The sequence below is a fragment of the Lactuca virosa genome, chromosome 7 (genome assembly GCF_052849685.1).
Source record: "Lactuca virosa cultivar CGN04683 chromosome 7, Lactuca_virosa_CGN04683_v6, whole genome shotgun sequence".
NCBI classification, from domain to species: domain Eukaryota; kingdom Viridiplantae; phylum Streptophyta; class Magnoliopsida; order Asterales; family Asteraceae; genus Lactuca; species Lactuca virosa.
This window is the reverse complement of record NC_136432.1, coordinates 105811586-105830327: the sequence shown is the minus strand read 5'-3', so window position 1 is coordinate 105830327 and position 18742 is coordinate 105811586. Positions and strand designations below refer to the sequence as shown.

General features: G+C 31.4%; 2 protein-coding genes and 1 pseudogene across 6 annotated transcripts; 1 reads left to right on the top strand and 2 right to left on the bottom strand.

Annotated features, from left to right (window-relative positions):
* Window positions 1-498: 498 nt before the first annotated feature.
* LOC145127016 (uncharacterized) lies at window positions 499-1026 on the bottom strand. Its single transcript, XM_079062271.1, has 2 exons — window positions 746-1026; window positions 499-628 (listed from the first exon to the last, which is right to left on the bottom strand). Exons 1-2 carry the CDS (start codon window positions 1024-1026, stop codon window positions 499-501), a joined length of 411 nt encoding a protein of 136 aa, XP_078918397.1.
* Window positions 1027-4621: 3595 nt separating this feature from the next.
* On the top strand, window positions 4622-9581 carry LOC145124358 (Alg9-like mannosyltransferase family). Of its 3 annotated transcripts, XM_079059671.1 has the most exons (10): window positions 4622-4819; window positions 5534-5778; window positions 5863-5980; window positions 6063-6167; window positions 6834-7120; window positions 7479-7760; window positions 8557-8737; window positions 8815-8966; window positions 9083-9245; window positions 9342-9581. In XM_079059671.1, the coding sequence occupies exons 2-10, from the start codon at window positions 5564-5566 to the stop codon at window positions 9423-9425; spliced, it is 1587 nt and encodes a 528-aa protein (XP_078915797.1). In that variant the 5' UTR covers window positions 4622-4819; window positions 5534-5563; the 3' UTR covers window positions 9426-9581. The 3 variants fall into 3 exon arrangements, with proteins under 3 accessions (XP_078915797.1, XP_078915799.1, XP_078915798.1); XM_079059673.1 differs by lacking the exons at window positions 4622-4819; window positions 5534-5778; window positions 5863-5980; window positions 6063-6167 and adding an exon at window positions 6178-6442; XM_079059672.1 differs by lacking the exons at window positions 4622-4819; window positions 5534-5778; window positions 5863-5980; window positions 6063-6167 and adding an exon at window positions 6611-6716.
* Window positions 9582-12738: 3157 nt separating this feature from the next.
* Window positions 12739-14311, bottom strand: LOC145124359 (transcription factor IBH1-like 1 pseudogene; annotated as a pseudogene). 2 transcript variants are annotated; one of them, XR_013715608.1, is made up of 2 exons: window positions 14180-14311; window positions 12739-13718 (listed from the first exon to the last, which is right to left on the bottom strand). The product of XR_013715608.1 is annotated as a transcription factor IBH1-like 1 pseudogene, transcript variant X1 (transcript). The 2 variants fall into 2 exon arrangements; XR_013715609.1 differs by having other exon boundaries at window positions 14083-14184.
* Between the last annotated feature and the right edge of the window lie 4431 nt (window positions 14312-18742).

The following is an 18742-nucleotide window of genomic DNA, read 5'->3' as shown; positions in this document are numbered from 1 at the left end:
ATTTGTCTCTTGGTTCCATCGGGCGAAAGGCCTTCAGAAACGTGGAATATGGTGGATATATTCCATCCATGAGGTAATACCCGAACATATACTCATGACCATTCACTGTGAAAGGAGCATCCAATGCCTTTCCTGTCAGAAGGTCTTGAAATATTGGTGACTGATCAAGAACGTTTACATCGTTGTTAGAACTCGCGACTCCAAAAAAAGCATGCCAAATCCATAAGTCTTGTGAAACAACAACCTCTAATACCAACGAAGGCTATCCAAGATGACCACTTGTGTATTGACCTTTCCACGCAACAGGACAATTTCTCCATATCCACTTTGTGCAATCAATGCTTCCAAGCATACCTAGAAAACCATATCATTCTTCATGTGCCGCATATAGTTGTTGCATGTCATTCAATGAAGGTCTGCGCAAGTATTTGCACTGAAGGTTTCGATAACACCTCTCGCCAATCTATACAAACTTTCTCGTGCAGTTCGCTCCGACATTCACATATAGTCATCAATGGAATCGGGTGACTCCCCCATAGCTATAAGCTCGATTGCAGCAACACATTTTTGCAACGCTGTAAAACCTCGTTTACCTCTCGCATCATACCTCATTTGGAAAAATTCATACCTAAACATATATTTAATTTGTAAAAAATGTGTTATTATGTTATGTAAAAAACAATTATCTAAAAAGTATATTTATGTTATCTAAAAAACAGTTATCTAAAAAGTGTATTTTCGATACTTGCTTTCCAATGCATTGGCTATCCGTTGAAACATATTTTTTCGCAAACGAAACCTTATTTTAAAATCGCTAGGTTGGTAGACACAATTATCCGCAAAATAATCATGTACTAGACGTCTATGCCCTTCTTCACGATCTCTGTTTGACGCCACATGCCTTGTTAGTAGTGGAGCTGGCTCTGGCGGTAGCATGTTCGTAGAATATCGATACATCATACTCACGAATATATCATCGTCGTCGTTATCATCGTTGTATGGACGGAACAGATCAAAATAATCCATTTTTTTGTAACTAGAAAAATATAAAAGATAATGAACTTGATAGAAATGTGTATTTGAGAGAATTTGATGAATTTTGTATGTAAATATTTGAAGTTAAAATGTGTATATATATAGGAATTAAAATGATTTTTTTTAAGTTGTGACCGTTCCACAACGGTCGAAAAATTGACCGTCTGCGCGTTTCGTCCCGTTGCCACCCAAACGTCGAATAACGTAACGCCACTTAACGCCGGCCGGGGGCGGTGTAGCCGGCGTTATAACGCCCTTTTTTGTGCCATGTCGGATTAACGCGATACCCGTTGTCCGCTCCCAAATTTGTTCCTCTGTGATCTTATTAACGATTTCCTCCATTAGCGCTTTGTTGTTGGTGTGAGTTTTCTTTCTCGCTTCTGGTCAAGTTTATTAGTTTTTGCAGATTTTGTATCCACTTTTATGTTTCACATCCAGTTTTAGTCCCTCTGTAATCTTATCGGCGTGCATATACATAAGTTCCCTTTGTGGCTATGTACCCATCAGACCTCTTTAATACAATCAAATCCATTAAAATGGCATGGGCAGGAGATGCAGATGCAGAAGCAGTTGTGTTGGGTGTTGCTGCTATGTTTGTCTACATGTAGAGGAATTGCAGACACCTCTTCTTACTGCAATGTTTGTCTACACCCATTTGTATGTTACTTCAAAATCTTGCTGGGGTATGGTATTCTATATCACAATACTTTTTGTAAGCTTCCAGACAACAATTTTTCTGCCAATGAGAATGGTTTTAAGTTTTAAGTTTTAACTCCTTGTAAGCATATTTGGCCAACGCCTGAACTAGCTAGCTTGAGAATCTTTGTCTTGGCAAAATATTCAATTGGTTGAGCTGCTTACATTGCAAAGTTGCAAAGAAAAAATGGGGGCATAAAATATTTATGTTTATAAATTAATAAATGAGCGTATCATTGTCCTACGTGTTTTGGAAACGTTTGGAGTTTCCAGATCTAGATCTCTCTCTCTCTCTCTCTCTCTCAATGTACTACTCCCTACGTCCCAAAATTATTGTCCAACTTACTATTTTAGTTTGTCCCAAAATTATTGTCCACTACCAAAAGTAGATATACACTTTTACCATATTATCCCTAACATTTAATAAAGTAAACTTGAATAATTATAAACGCACATTTCTCATTGGTTTTAGAAAAGGACAAGAGGGTCATTTTACTCAAAAAGACAAAACTAATGATTGCTTTTCTTAATCTATGTTTTTTTTGTTTGTGGACAATAATTTTGGGACGGAGGCAGTATTTTTTTTCCTGTAAATGGATAACAAAGCTAAGTGAAAAAATCAGCCCCTATATATTAATCCACCAGAAATATTAGATTTTTCTTGAAAAATAAACAAATAATAAGAACTAAGGCTATCTTCAATGGATTAAACTCATTCAGAGTTGTATGAAATACCAAGTAGGAGAGAGAATGTATACATTCACTTCAACTCTTTAAAAAATTCATAAAAAATTTCATTACAATTCTATTAGAACTTTCATACAATTTATTCTATTAAACTCCACATTTTCTCTCCTCTATATTATATTCATATATATTCTATTAAACTTTCATACAATTCTCATTCCGGATGACCTAAGAACTAACGATGTTAATGAATAATAAAGCTAAGTGAAAAAATGAGCTCTCATATGTTAATCAAACAGAAATATTAGATTTTTCTTGAAAAAATAAATAAATAATAAGAACTAAGAACTAACGATACGATCCTAGAGTTTTTGAAAAAAAGGATATTTTTGAAAAAAATATTTACGTGATGATATGGTTTTAAAACTATGAGAAACTACAATAAAGTTCTTACATATTGATCTCATAATCGATTTAGTCTCTTTGTATTTTTTTTATTCAATTAAGTCTCAAATACCGGTAATCGTATTCAATTTAACCATTTGACACAGTCAACAGGTCATCCAACTTTCAAAAATTACATTTTTGGCCCAGATTTCAAAATTTATTACAAATTTTGTCCAAAATTTACACTTTTGGCCCAGATTTTTAATTTTGTTACAAATTTGGTCCAAACTTTACCCTTTTTGCCCAAATTTTAGAATTTTATTATGAATTCATCCTAACTTTAGTTTTATTTACAACGTTTCTCTCAAAGAATTGTGTCTAATATGTTTTTTCTTTATAAAATCATATTTATACAAAAAAAAACGTATTTTCACTTAAAAATCTTATATTTTCTATATAAAAACTTTTTTGTATATGAAATATCTAGTTATAAAAATAAATATTTATTAAGTGTATAAATATATACAAATCGGTTTTTATAAAAAATGTATACAAAAACGTATTTTACAAAAAAATATGTATACAAACACCTATTTTATCTATATTTTATTTATAAAATCGTTTTTGTTTATATTTTTTTTTTTATAAAAACATGTTTGAATAATTTTTTATATAATACGTGTTTGTATACATTTTATAAAATGTATACAAACACGATTTTATAAAATATATACAAACACGTATTATTTAAAAAATTATTCAAACACGTTTTTATAAGATGTATACAAACACGATTTTATAAAATGTATACAAACACGTATTATATAAAAAATTATTCAAACACGTTTTTATAAAAAAATATAAACAAACACGATTTTATAAAAAAAAATATAGATACACACCTATTTGTGTGCATATATATATATATATATATATATATATATATATATATATATATATATATATAAGGTGATAGGCGTTTGTATCCATTTTTTATGTAAAATACGTTTTTGTACACATTTTTTTTATAAAAACGGATTTGTATATATTTATATACTTAATAAATATATATTTTTATAACTAGATATTTCATATACAAAAACTTTTTAAAAAAAGTTTTTATATATAAATTATAAGATTTTTATGTGAAAATACGTTTTTTTTTTTGTATAAATATGATTTTATAAAGAAAAAACATATTTGAAACAATTTTTTGAAAAAAGAAGTTATAAAAAAGATTAAAGTTAGGATGAATTCGTAATAAAATTGTAAAATTTGGGCAAAAAAGGTAAATTTTGAACCAAATTTGTAACAAATTTTGAAATTTGAAAATTTGAAAGTTGGATGACCTGTTGACCGGGTCAAAGGGTTAAATTGAATATGATTACCGGTATTTGGGACTTAACTGAATAAAAAAATATATATGGACTAAATCGATTATGAAACCAATATGTAGGGACTTTATTGCAGTTTTCGCTAAAACTATTTACCAAATAAGGTGACTTAGAGGGGTGTTTGGGATAGCTTTTCAGACCAAAAAGTCCTTTTTAAAAAAGAAATTTTTGATTCATATATTTTTCCAAAAGATAGTTTTAAAATGTGTTTGTTTAAACTTTTGAGGGTGGAAAGAGAAAAAAAGGCAAAAGTTGCCACAGATTGGTGACTTTTTAAAAGCCTCATTTTATTTTTTTCAAAAAACTAATTTAAAAGATATTTTCTAATTACCAAATAACTTTTTAAAGTTTTGAGTTTTTGGAAAAGCCAAAAATCTCAAAAGTGGTTTTAAAAGCAAAGCCAAACACCCTCTAGTATTTAGTAAAAAAAAAAAAAAGAAAAAGCGTGCCCTACGCTCATGTTTACTGAACGAACGCACCACCACAACGGGAAGAAATACGAAATCACCCCATCAACTCCATCTCCGGCCACAGTTCGAGCTGGCCACTCCACCTCCAGCGACAACATTAGGCGGCGACTTCTCCTCCGGCCACTCCTCCAGCCGACGATTGCATCTCTGGTTTGATTTTCAACTCAATCTCAGCTTCGATTATAATGCTTCAATCTTCAATTTATGCCTTTTTTTTATGTTTATTAAATACATATTTTTGAAATTTCATCTTCATTCTACTAGATTCTCACTTATTAAGTTACAATTTTGAAGTTTCTTGTCTGCAAGCTACTGTCGAAATTTACATTGATTAGGTTAGATTTCTGAATTATATCATGTGTGGGTTATAACAAGCTGAGGTTAGGCTTCAATGTTGTCTGTTTCCGATTTCTGAGTTGTTTTCTGATTTCTGAGTTTCTACACAATCTGATTTCTGAGTTGTTTTCTGATTATAATTGATGGTTGGTTTCTGTTTTTTAATGTTGTTCTTTTGGTAGATAGATCTTATGATAGATGGAAATGTTTTCTTTCTTATATAAAAAATCATGTAGTCAAAGATTGTGAAGGCATTTCTTTCATAGTTATTGTTTATAACACACCTTATGTTTCTTTTGTTTTTTTGTAAATATGAATTGTTGGTTTGTACCTAAAACATTGTAGTTACAAATTTATTTTATTTAAGATGGTGTTTGTTGGTTTAAAATGTAAATTCAAAAGATTATTTGTTGGTTTTTATAAAAAGCCATTGTTGGTTTAGATTCAAATAAATTAATGGTTATAACACAAATTTATTATGATGGATTTGTACTTGAAGTTTTGTTGTGCCTTTCTTCCTTCATGTAGGTATAACATTTTAGTGTCATCAATTCAATAATGAGAAAACGAACAAAAGTTGCTGAATTTGCACATGGAGATGAAGCATCAAATCCCAAATCTTTTCAAGAAGATAGAAATCAATTTCCATCATCCAAGAAAATCTTTTTAATTTGTTTAATATTCAGAATCACAAATTCTTTATTTGTGCAAACATATTTCAACCCAGATGAACACTGGCAAGCTCTTGAAGTTGCACATAGAATTACATTTGGGTATTATCTATTTCTTTCATTTGACTTTATATATGTTTTTTTTGTATAAAATATAAATATTCAACTTTATTTATTAATTGACAGATATGGACATTTAACATGGGAGTGGACAAAAGGGATACGAAGCTATTTGCATCCAATGATATTTGCAGTTCTATATAAAGTTCTTTCACTTTTACATCTTGATACTCCATTGTTCATGGTAAAATACTTTTCTTTATTGAGTTTCATACATGTTCATCTTATCCAGAAAAGATAAATTTACTTTTCTACCCTTTTTATAGATCAAAGCTCCAAGACTATTTCAATCTTTGTTGTCTGCCTTTGGTGATCTCTACTTGTTCAAACTCTCTCATGTCCTGTATGGTGGCCATGTTGCCAATTGGGCTGTATCCTTTTATTTCACATGCTCTTTATATTTAGGTTAATTTTCAAGCCTTGGTGTCCATTGTCTATGCAAAAGACGAAAATGCCCTTCTCCTTACCATTGAAATTTCTGTATTGTGTCCATGTTGCTCGATGGGCTGTATCCTTTATTGTCACATACTCTTGATATTTAGGTTAAATTTTAAGCCTTGGTGTCCCTATGTCTATTCAAAAGACGAAAATGCCCTTCTCCTTACCATTGAAATTTCTGTATGGTGTCCATGTTGGCCAATGGGCTGTATCCTTTTCTGTCACATGCTCTTGATATTTAGGTTTAATTTTAAGCCTTGGTGTCCATTGTTTATGCAAAAGACGAAAATGCCCTTCTCCTTACCATTGAAATTTCTGTATGGTGTCCATGTTGCCCAATGAGCTGTATCCTTTTCTGTCACATGCTCTTGATATTTAGGTTAAATTTTAAGCCTTGGTGTCCTATGTCTATGCAAAAGACGAAAATGCCCTTCTCCTTACCAATGAAATTTCTGTATCGTGTCCATATTGCCCATTGGGCTGTATCCTTTTGTGTCACATCCTCTTTATATTTAGGTTAATTTTCAAGCCTTGTTCTCTATTGTCTATGCAAAAGACGAAAATGCCCTTCTTGTATGTTTTGCTTAACTTTATTTCAGCTTTTTGCACAGTTAACAAACTGGTTTATGTTTTACTGTATCACACGAACATTATCAAATAGTTTGGAGACAATTCTTACAGTTGTTAGTCTCTACTACTGGCCCAGTTTGAGGACCAATTTGACCAAAATGCCCTCAGGTTCTAGAACCTGGGCTTTGCTTACAGCTGCTTTAGCCTGTGCCATTCGCCCCACAAGTGCTATCATTTGGGTTTATGTTGGAATTACCGAGTTTTTTGGGTCCCACAATAAGCTCAAATTCATTTTTCTTCAAGTTGTGCCAATTGGGTAAGTCTTAAATACAAGAAATAAAAGTTTATTTTCATTCATTTGTTTAATGCTAAATACATTAAATAGCAACTTACTTTCATATATTTGTATATTGTAGTATCCTTCTTTCCATTTTATTATGCATTCACTTAAGCAAATGAGGGAATCTCTTGTAGTAGAAGGGTATTTTGGGCATTTTAGGTATAATTTCTGTCAGCCTGCAAGTAGTAGCAATAATTAGGGATAAGTAAAGTATCTTGCTGTAATGATTGTTGCTATTTCTTGCATTTAGCCATAAGATTAACATGTATAAATTTGCTTACATTATTATGTTTCTGACTTTTTTTTTTTTTTTATTTTTTATTTTTTAAATCAGATCTATCGTGCTTGGATTGACATTCATATTGGACAGATTGATGTATGGTTCATGGGTTTTAGTGCCTTTAAACTTTTTAAAGTTTAATTTTCTTTCATCTGGAGGTGACTATTATGGAACTCACCCATGGCACTGGTATTTCACCCAGGGATTTACAGTTATAATATTTACTTTTTTACCCTTTATGGTGGTTGGCATCATTCAGTCTAAAAACTGGAAGCTTTCTGGACTCATTTTGTGGGTTTTAGCTCTTTATAGCATATTAGGGCACAAAGAATTCAGGTATGCATTCTTACAGAGTAAAATCCAAATTTGCTATTTTTTATAAAGTTTAGGGGGTGTTTGGTTTGCTAGATTCCTTAGGAATTGGTTGGAATTGGAATTCAGTTTGAAACTTTGAATCCTCCCTTATTTGTGTAAATGACTAAAATACCCTTTAATGCCTATTATGATTATAGTATGTATTTTTCCCTTCCTGAAAACATTTGTTTCATAATTTTTTTTGTTTGTTGATAAGTTTATGTTTACTGTACAATCTATTCCATAGACTGGAATTCAGTTTGAAATATGCTCCCTTATTTGTTTTAATGACTAAAATACCCTTTTATGCCATACTATTATCATTATAGTATGCATTTTTCCCTTCAAGACAACATTTGTTTTGTAATTTTTTTTTGTTTGTTGATAAATTTATGTTTACTGTATAATCTAGATTCCTTCCACAGACTAGAATTCAGTTTAAAATATGCTCCCTTATTTGTTTAAATGACTAAAATACCCTTTTATCCCCTACGTTTAACATTATAGTATGTATTTTGCCTTTCAAGAAAACATTTGTTTCGTAATTGTTTTTTTGTTTGTTGATAAATTCATTTCATTCCCATTTTAAAAGTTTCCAATTCCAATTCCAATTCCAATTCCTCCCAAGACATTCTGCAAACTAAACACTCAAGAGTTCTTTCATTTTTACAAGAATAAATATTTTGCTTACAATAAAAACAAATTAGAAAAGTTTATTACTATCTTTTTTTTTTTTTACAATAAAAACTCATCTTCTAAAAGAAAATAAAACCAACAGGTTTGTCCTACCTGTGCTTCCACTAGCTTTATTATTCTCTGGTTATTCATTAGCCAAATTAAGCCAACAACAACATTCATCCAGCAACAAAAATAAAAGCTTCTGGAAGATAAAAGCAGCAGTTTTTTTCTTACTTGTAACAAATATTCCCATGGCTCTTTACATGACTATGGTTCATCAGGTACATCTCCTTCTTTAAAATCCCCAAATTGCCCTTCCACCAATGTGTAAAAACTTATGCTAAAAATTAATATCCAGAGAGGAACTGAGGATGTGATGAATTATTTAGCTAAAGAAGCTAATCAAAGGAACGTGAAAAGCATTTTGTTCTTAATGCCATGTCATTCTACTCCCTTCTATTCAACTTTACATCAAAATCTTCCTATGCATTTCTTGGATTGTTCACCAAGGTATTATACATAATTTACATACACATTGACACTATTTTTTTTTTTTTTATAAAACTCAACTTGCACAAAATAGCAATGTAACTAATTACCAGGGTATTTTGGTAATTTGTTATCAGCGAAATTAAGGGAATCCAAGATGAGTCGGATCGCTTCATAATGGATCCAATTGGTTTCGTATCGGAATATGTAAAAAACTGGGCCCCACCAAGTCATATTGTACTATTTGATACAGAAGAGAAATATATTAAAGACTTCCTTTTCTCACATTCTTTCAAAGAGGTACACTTGTTATATTAATTAAATTACTTATAAGTTATAACACATCCTTTTTTTATTATTTAATTATTTAAACCAAATTTGTGTTGTGATTTTTAGATAAAAAGATTCTTTCATGCTCATTTTAAGGTGGATCGAGATCTTCAAGCATCAGTTGTTGTGTATGCTCTTTTAGACCAATGACATTTTATATTTATTTTGACCTAATTACAAGAAGCCTAATTTGTCAAGTATTCTTAATTAGCCTTCATGTTTTGTTAATATATTGTTATGTATTCTTGATCTCATGTATAAAAGACGCGAATGAGCTTTTTAATTATTGATAATAATCTTAGAATACTTGTTCATTTAGTTAAAACAAAATGATAAATGGAAGCCATATGATATCATCTATGTTAATAATTTTTATTGGATGTAACTCGATATTTTCTCCACGTAAGTATAGAACTACTTTTCGTAACTTCTAGAATTCTTCTCATGTTTTTTTGATAGGATTCTAGAAATCAAATTGACATCGTGTTTTTGAAGGATTGCTATTGGTAGAGTTGATAAATGAGTCTGATATCACCTCTTTTGTCTTTTTTTATTCTCTAAGTATTAGTTTTCTAAACGATAAGAAATTCATTATTTCTACTAAAATAATCCTATGCATAGCCTAAATGATTGTCGATGTTTGTTGAAATAGAGCCTAAAAAATTTGACTATTCAACTAAAAATCAAGCAATGCAGATCACAAAAAGCCTAATAAAGCATTGAAACCTCTTCAATTTATCTCGAATTATGTATAACATCGTGACATTTATGTTTGTCCCATTGTGATCTTTTACATCAATGGCAAGTCGAATGACGAGTAGCATGCATATAGCATGGTGATTATTAGTTTTCTAAACCATAAGAAATTCATTACATGCCTTGCTACATGCATGACAAGAGTCCAAGATGATAACAATCAAATAAGAAGATGTTTACGATTATTTTGTGCTTTTCTTCTTTTTTGTGTTTGTAATTGTTATTGACACCAATCACTAACAATTTCATTCAACAAAGTGTCAAGGGTAGGTAAAACAAGTCTTGAATGTGATACATTTAGATTGCAAGTATGACTGGTACAAACATATTTTCAGCCTGTGGCGAGAGGTAATAAAAAGACCCTTCAAAGACATAATTATAACCAAAAAAATTACAAAAATTTATCAACTTAAAGGAAGATGGTTTTTCTAGTTTTTTTAGATGCAAAATCATTAATAATATTATCAAATACACAAATATAGACAAACAATTTATAAAAATCCATTAATTTAAAGAAAAATACTTTTTGTATATTTTTTAGGGAAATCATTCAACATTTTCTTATGACATTGCTAAGGTTATCTAAAATTTTAACAACTTCAACTTTGAATTTCTTTTGTTTACCGAAGATACAATGGAAAAAATAGTTAATAAGATTCTATATGCAATAAGATTCTAACAATTAAGACTTAGGAGTTGATATGATCTAATCAACTAATGCATTCTATAATTGCTTGATTTCTTCATACTTCGTTGGTTTATAATTTGTCGATTTGATATCCACCATTTTTTGATGCACCTACCCATCTAATTCTTTTTGATGTATGATGTTGTTTATTCTTGATTCTAGTGATATATGAAATTTGGCCTTTGAATTTGGTTATATCGCGTTTCCTATAATTTATCTTATTTTTACTTAAAAATAGACATTATATATCAATATTATATAGCCTATGAATTTTTTGGGCCACTTGAAAAGATGGGCCGTCCGACCTAATTACAAGTAATCTTGGAATGGATAGTGTTTAGGAGTTATTTTACCCTCCCTTTTAACATTTTCGGTGACAACATTGTTCAAGATTTCTTTATATCTATTAGGTAGGGGTGGTTCTTAGTTGGCCCCTGGAGACACCGGCAACATCTGTTTTTTCTGTACGTAGTAAAAAAAATTTAAAGTTTTTTTAATCTATTGTGCAACTACCTAAAAAAAAATTGTGCAACTAGGTCCTTCCCTTTCCAGAAAAAAAAATTTATGCCACAGCTAATATCAATTCCCATGTTCGCTCCTGCTATTAGGACACCAATGGCTTTCCAAATTCGTTCAACAAAGTCCACAATTGAAATGTCAAATGGTAAGTAAATGTACTCTTAAACATGATGCATTTATATTGCAACTAATTTTCAAATTCATGACGTTTAAGAGTCAATTTGTTTTTTTTAGAAAACCTCCTCAAACAATTATTGCTCCGCAGCACAGCGCACACACAACACTTGCCCTATTTCAACAGTTTGTTTTTTGGAAGACTTCATACAACAAAACATCTGCGCGACGCAACATTTGACTTGCATCTTCAAACTTCTCCGACTTTCATTTTTTTCAAGTAATTTTTTTAGAAATTTAGTATAACTTCATTTTTTTTAAACTTTAATTTACGGATTTGATACAATTTTTTTTTTATATTTTCATAATTTTTTCTAACTTGATTTTTTTTTATTATCTGTTTTTTAATAATATTTTCAGTTTCTGTTTTATCTTTTTTAACACGTGTGATTCTTTTACGGATTTTCTAGGCATTGTTTGTAATATTTTCTTAATTTTTTCATAACTTCTTAATTTTTTTTATGTTCTTTAAATTTAGTTTTTTTTAGAAAAAAAACTGATAACTTCTTTTATATTTTTTTAGAAATTTTATATTTTTGTTTTTTACATGTTATTTTAGTATTCTTTCAATGTATTAAAACTAGAATTATAAAAATTTCAGTGTTGAGAACTATTTGCAATTTATAAAATCAATTTATTTAAATTTCAGCTTATTGCAGCAGTGTGTAGATTTAAAAAAATAAACAGACTTTTTATTACAGGCTGCAACCGTTTTATCCACTCTTCTGCTGCAGAGGGTTACAGAGATGATCCGCAGACTTCATCCGATTCGAAAAAACAAAAAACAAACTTACTCATAGTTTGACATTTCGGTTGGTTGCTGACACTGTTTGAATGATTTTTTAAAACAATCTGACTATGTCAGAATAGTTAGTTTAAAGAATTTTCTTTCCTTTTTTTATTTGTAAACGTAATAAAAATATATTTAGTTGGAGTACTTATTTAGACAACTTCATAAAAAATAATTTTGTTTAACAACAGTTAATTTTTGTTATAACTAAAAATCCATTGGTAATCCGTCATTATGTTCGGTTAGTAATCCGTTACTTTTTGATTGTTTAACATTTGGTTTTAAAGATGGTTCAGATTAGAGAAGGAAATTAGCCACCATTATATTAGCCAACAAATAATTTTCGTTGCTAATATGACGCTAACAGTTTCACTGGTAGATCTGTGTCAAACTGTCAATATTAAAGATCTACGCATCACACGTATAAAGGGGGGGGGGGGGGGGGGGGGTATTAATTAGTGGCCATTCATGGCTCACGAGAATTACCTTATGAATATTAAATCAACCATTACTCCTCTTGACATTATTCAAGACACTTGCATCATGTAAAAAGCCAACACCTGTCTCAATTTTGTGCTTCACATTCAATATATTTACAAACAACTCAAGGACAAACAACCTGAGAATAGAATGAAATCAACTTACAAAAGTCCTTAGCTAAATCAAGAAAATGTATACTTATTCTTGATGCTAGCAAGAAAAACACGCTGCCAAGCCTTTAGAACTAACATGTAACTTTTTTAACTTTAACCGGAGATGATAAATTAAAGTAAAGAACTACATTTTCTCAAAAATCATCAACCAAAGTCGCAGTTTTTGATCCTGTACATGATTTTGGTTCGAGAAATCGAGCCTTAATTAGTTAAGTTTCTCGATCCCGTTGTTTTTGAGATACACAAGAAGAATAAAGCTATGTATTAATCGACTATGGGTGAATTACTTTTTCATTCAAAACCTCGGTTGCATTCACGAGATTTCTCATGACATCAACTTGTACCCTAAGGGAAAGGATGTAGTCTAATGCTTCTTTGATGAGGGAGAATTCATCCATGGCTTGTCCACCAGGTACAAGACTTTTAAGAACTTGGGTTCTCTTTTTTACCAATCTTTTTGCAATATAAGTAGCTAAATTGGATGTAGGAGGAAACGTCTTTTTTGCTCTTTGGGCAACACTACAACACTTTTTCAAGATCTTCTTGCTTCGAAACCTCTTATGGAGAGCGATCATTTTGCAAACTGCAGTCTTTTGTGGCATGAACCTTGACTTGTGGCTTAATAAATTATCCACGAGAATAGAGTTTTCTTCGTATTTCATAGCATCAGAAATTACTGCATTGCTCCAATAAGTTGTGGCATTTTTGGCAGAAGCCATAGCAATATCTGCACAAAACTTTATCTTCTTCTTTCTCTCCAAAACATCCATTTTCTTTGAAGAACAACATATCTGAAGACCCTTAAACCATTTCTTGATGAATTCCCTCTTAAGCTTGCTAGAAGTATGCATTACTATAATTCCCTACAACAATCAACAGTTAAAAGTTAATTAAATTAAATGATCAAAATGCGTTCTTGATGAAAAATATTGGAATCGAATTATAATTTCATTATAGTCATGCAGAAACAATTATCTTTGGAAATTCTTTCCTCACATGCAACAAAAAACTCAGGAAATAAATTAAACAAAACAACTAAACACCTTCAACAATACAAATTAAAACAGCAAAAACAATGACGGATTCAACATTTTCGAAAGTCTTGCAGATTCAATTCAACTGTGTATCATAAGAAAACTTTCGAGTTTTAATATATATTCGTCGAGTATATATGCTAAAATCCTGAAATGAAAACATGCATTCAAGGATGAACTTCAAGATCTTGACCTATAGAGCTCCATAGAGAATGTGGATGAACATGTTCATGCAAAACATCATACAAGACCACATGAAAAGAGTCATAAACTTTGCAATGTATGTGTACCTTCCTAAGGTTGAATGAATAAAGTGATACTGATATCTTTTATTGTTGAACATCCATTGGAGGTGTATAGGAGAAAAAAGCGGTTGTTGCAGAGACAATATGTAGGAGAGAGAGAGAGAGAGAGAGAGAGAGAGAGAGAGAGAGAGAGAGAGAGAGAGAGAGAGAGAGAGAGAGAGAGAGAGAGAGAGAGAGAGAGAGAGAGAGAGAGAGAGAGAGAGGCTTTATTTATTTGTTTTTTCTCGAAAGAGAAAAAGAGAGGGAAGGTGGTGGGGTTAAGAGGGAAAGACACAGCACATGCAACCACATGGGTGTATAGGCCTACAATCCCCATAAAACCCTAAATCTTCTATTTCACAATTTTTTATAGAAACTAAATACAGTATTTTTAATATTTAATTAAACAATTCAAGTTTTTACTTTTATGTCGGAGATTCAATAATTAATATATTGTTTAATAGAAAATTTGAATGAAACAGGATGTCCAGTTAACATTTAATAAATAAATTAAACTCTAAGATGTTATGTCGTTCAGAAAACCGAATGAAAGTTTAAAAAAAAGTTTTTTAAGTTTAAAATAAGGTGTTGTTTGTTTTTTTGTCTGCAGATTTTATTGTTCTCTTCTTTGTGCGCCGTGTAGACCACGCATAAATATTAGGTTTTATAGATTGTTTGTTTTTTTCGAAAACCGCAGACTTAAAATGGTCTGCATGTCCTCTTTTTGGTTCGGATGTGAAGACTCTTCAAACATTTTCAGACATCTCCTAACTTAAAAAAACACAAATATTCCAACTTTGTCTATGATAAATACTTTGGAAAAAAAGTTACAATACTTAAATAAAAAAGGTTTGGTGACACAATGTTTAGGTATAATTTTACGACCAAAGTTTGTTGGTTTTTATTAACTATATACGTTAATTAATTCGTACAATTTTGTTTTTGCTTTTTATAAAATAATATATAAAAGTTGATTTATATTTGTTAATATCTATAATAAGTCATAAAATTATTGAAAAGCTATTTTAAGTTTATTAAAAAAATGAGTTTAATTAGATTTTAATTTATTCTAACAGTAGATGTTAAAAAACAAACAGTTTTTTCTTTCAGACTGCAACCGTTTGGTCTACCTCTTCTACTGTAGAGGTATGCAAATGTGGTCTATAGACCGCATACATTTTGTTTTAGAAAAAACAAACATCACCTAAATGTCTTATTGAATTTTTATAAAGTTAAATATATTATATCTTAAATTCATATAAAAGATAAAATAACGATGGGATAGTCGCAGTCCATTAAACTCAACGCAATACTTATATATTGTGGATACATGACCCTTAGTAATATTCAAATATACTGATTCTTAGTAAGATTCAAATATATTTCTTTGTAATAAATATATAACATGTGATGATTTTGATGCATTTATTTATGAATAGATGAATATGGTGTTCAATATAGCATTGGGGTCATTGTGACTCTTGAATGTGAAACTCCTTATCATCTACAATGTTGTCATTGGGAAACGAGAGGGCTGGAGACGTGTATGCTTTGACTCAAATGTCTTCGTTCTTTTTATGGTTATATGTAATCACCCATGAAAGAGACGAGATCTATTTTGGTGAATCTTTTACAACTTCCTATTCGGAAAAGCGAGGGAAGTCTCTCATATAAAGGTTTCTATATTCAATGTTCGTCGACTACAATATATTTGTTTCTGATTGGCCGTTTTATTGGCCACCTACTTGTTGTCAATGACATTGAACATGTTGATCTTCATATGCATTTTCACACACTTTTAGTTTGATCGATGAGAATTATGATAGGTACCCCTAGTTGTTGTGAAAAGCTCTCAAGAATCTGATTCCAAAAGGGTCATAATGTTGATCATTCCTGATGTCACCGTCTTCTGAAATGTCGATCCATGACTCTACTAACACGATTTCTACTTTAAGGGTCTATATTTTTGGGTTCTCGCAATCAGTCAAACTATGTGCGCCCCTAGCCGTATTCTTTTGGAGACTCGTAGAATTATTTTTAGTGTGTATGGATATGGTAATGGTGGAGGGGGGCTTCTTCTAGGGACTCGTCAGATTGTTATTGGGGTTGTGTGTTGGGTTAGATTTCGTCGTTTGTTTTCTTTGTGGGTTATTCTTTGGGTCATATGCTAAGAAAAGACCACATTATAATACCTAATTCAGATACAGTTGAAATGAAACGTTCCAAAAATTCAACCAAAAATTTACATTTTTTAAAAGAATACAATAACATCAATTCCATTAAATTCCAAATTATAAAACAAAAGTTTGAGAGCCACATCTTGATGTAACTAAAAATCAAAGTTTTAAACATGTTTATGTGAAAATGTCAAAACAGCCAATGATGATGCAAGTGTGATGTGGTCAAGTTGGAGCCTTTCCCTGATCATAGAAAGTACTTGGAAACATTAATCCATAATTGTAAGCATAAAATTTGATGAGTTTTCCAAAATACTACACACATCATAATAATAAATATACATGTAAATATTAGGCCTCTATAGCTCACAACCCATTTCGATCTTGCTATCATCCCAAAATGGTACTCTTTGACTCACGACTCATCCCGATCATGTCATCAACCCACCAAGCACTATTTGACTCATGACCTATCCTGATCTTGTTATCAGTCCACCCGTAACATCCAATTTCTCGATCCCCAGTATGTAATTCTTATAATAATAATAATAATAATAATAATAATAATAATAATAATAATAATTGTAATAATAATAAGGAATAATTAGTTCAGAGGCTAAATTGTAATTTTTAGAAATCGATTTTGTAAGACAGTTAGGTTGTGGGGTAGATTCTGCCAGCATGGGTTACTTGTTGGGTTTTTATTTAAAATCGTTTTCCTAAAAACGTTAAAAACGTCAACGGAAACTTTAAAAACCGAATAGACTTAAAACTCTTTTTAGCTCACCAATGATCATTTTGAAAAGCATGGAACATTAATACAACCATAAACCTAAAATGTAACAATTGGTAATAATAGGTCAAAGTTCGTCGGTCAAACCACCACGAACGTAACTGTTAAAGGTCCTATTGTGTAGTATTTCTTGTTCTTGAGTGCAATTGAAGTCTTATACTTGAAATTTCATAAGGAATACCTTGAAATTTCTCAAAATTGACAGCCGTTAACAATTGGAAAACAATTCACATAATAAGTATCGACTAATGCTCTAAAAATAATTTTTTTGCATTAATTATACTTGAGAGATACAAATAAATAATTTGAATATATTATGTTCTCCTAATTCCGTGGATATAAAGAACGTCCAAAATGGAGATCATATGACGAAGTTACGCCTCTTTCAAGTTATAAGATCAATATATATCCGATTTTCCTGAAACGAAGTTTACACTAATTCATTTGGAATAGCTACGAATCTCGTAAATTATTTTTGAGCACATTTTTAAACTCAGACTGTGGTCTATTATTTGATTTCATTTTATGACATTTTAAATCTCGAGAACAATCGAATTCATAAAATCTGTCGAATCTGAAACAATTAATCACTAAACTTTAAATGTCATTTCCCGAAGTTTCGTATATCAGAATTGAATTCCGTACGCATTTTTGGAATAACCGCGACCGAGACAGTTTGCAGGCACTTTTAGAAATAGAATTACATGTCGGAATCGGTGGTAAGCGAACCGAGGCTTAAAAGGGTGAGAAACTATGCATGCCATCATGCATGGTACAAGATAGTACCATGCACATGTTTGTTACCAAAAATATCTTTATAAAAGTCAAATAAGGACTTCCATAATGCAGCCATAACTCAATGGGAAGGAACCCACTTTTTTTTTCTCTCTCTCTCTAACATCTCTCTCCATCTCTAACTCTAACTCTATCTCTTGCTCTCTAGTGAAACACACCCCCGTAGAAGGTGTCTCCAGCCACCTATAAGGAAACAACCTCCTATTCTCATCCTTCCCTCTCATTGATCACAAGAAGCCCCTAAATACCCCCTATCCCTTCGAGTTTACTATTGGTGACATGACAAAAATAACCAAGGAAAGTCGCTGAAGTAGCCTCCCTCACCACCACAAACGATAGTGACAGCCTTTTTCCGCCTCTGTCTTCCTTTATTTGCGATATAAAACCACCAAAACCTCCCTTGCCCAGCTGCTAGCTCTAGTCGACGCTAGCAACCTCTGTCTAGGCTTAACAGCCAAAGGGCGAGTCACCAAAAAAACGAGTTCCTCAATTTTCTTGACTATTTTGGCACTAAACAGCCACCTTCGCCACCCCTGGTTCCATACCTGCCTTCCCAATGCCCGATCCTTGAAAATGAAGGTTGCAACACGAAGAAAACCGTTGGATTGAGTTCTTCGGCGAGGAACTCTGACGACACTTCATGTCTCCGGCGAACACTATTCCGACGAACTTAAGATGGTGAAAATCAAAATTTTCAAACTCCTATAGTTTAAATCTACGACCATGTGTACTCGGAATGTTCAAATGGTCCCCCATTTGATAAACGAGAAAACACGAATCTATCTGTTTCTGATTTCCCGAACA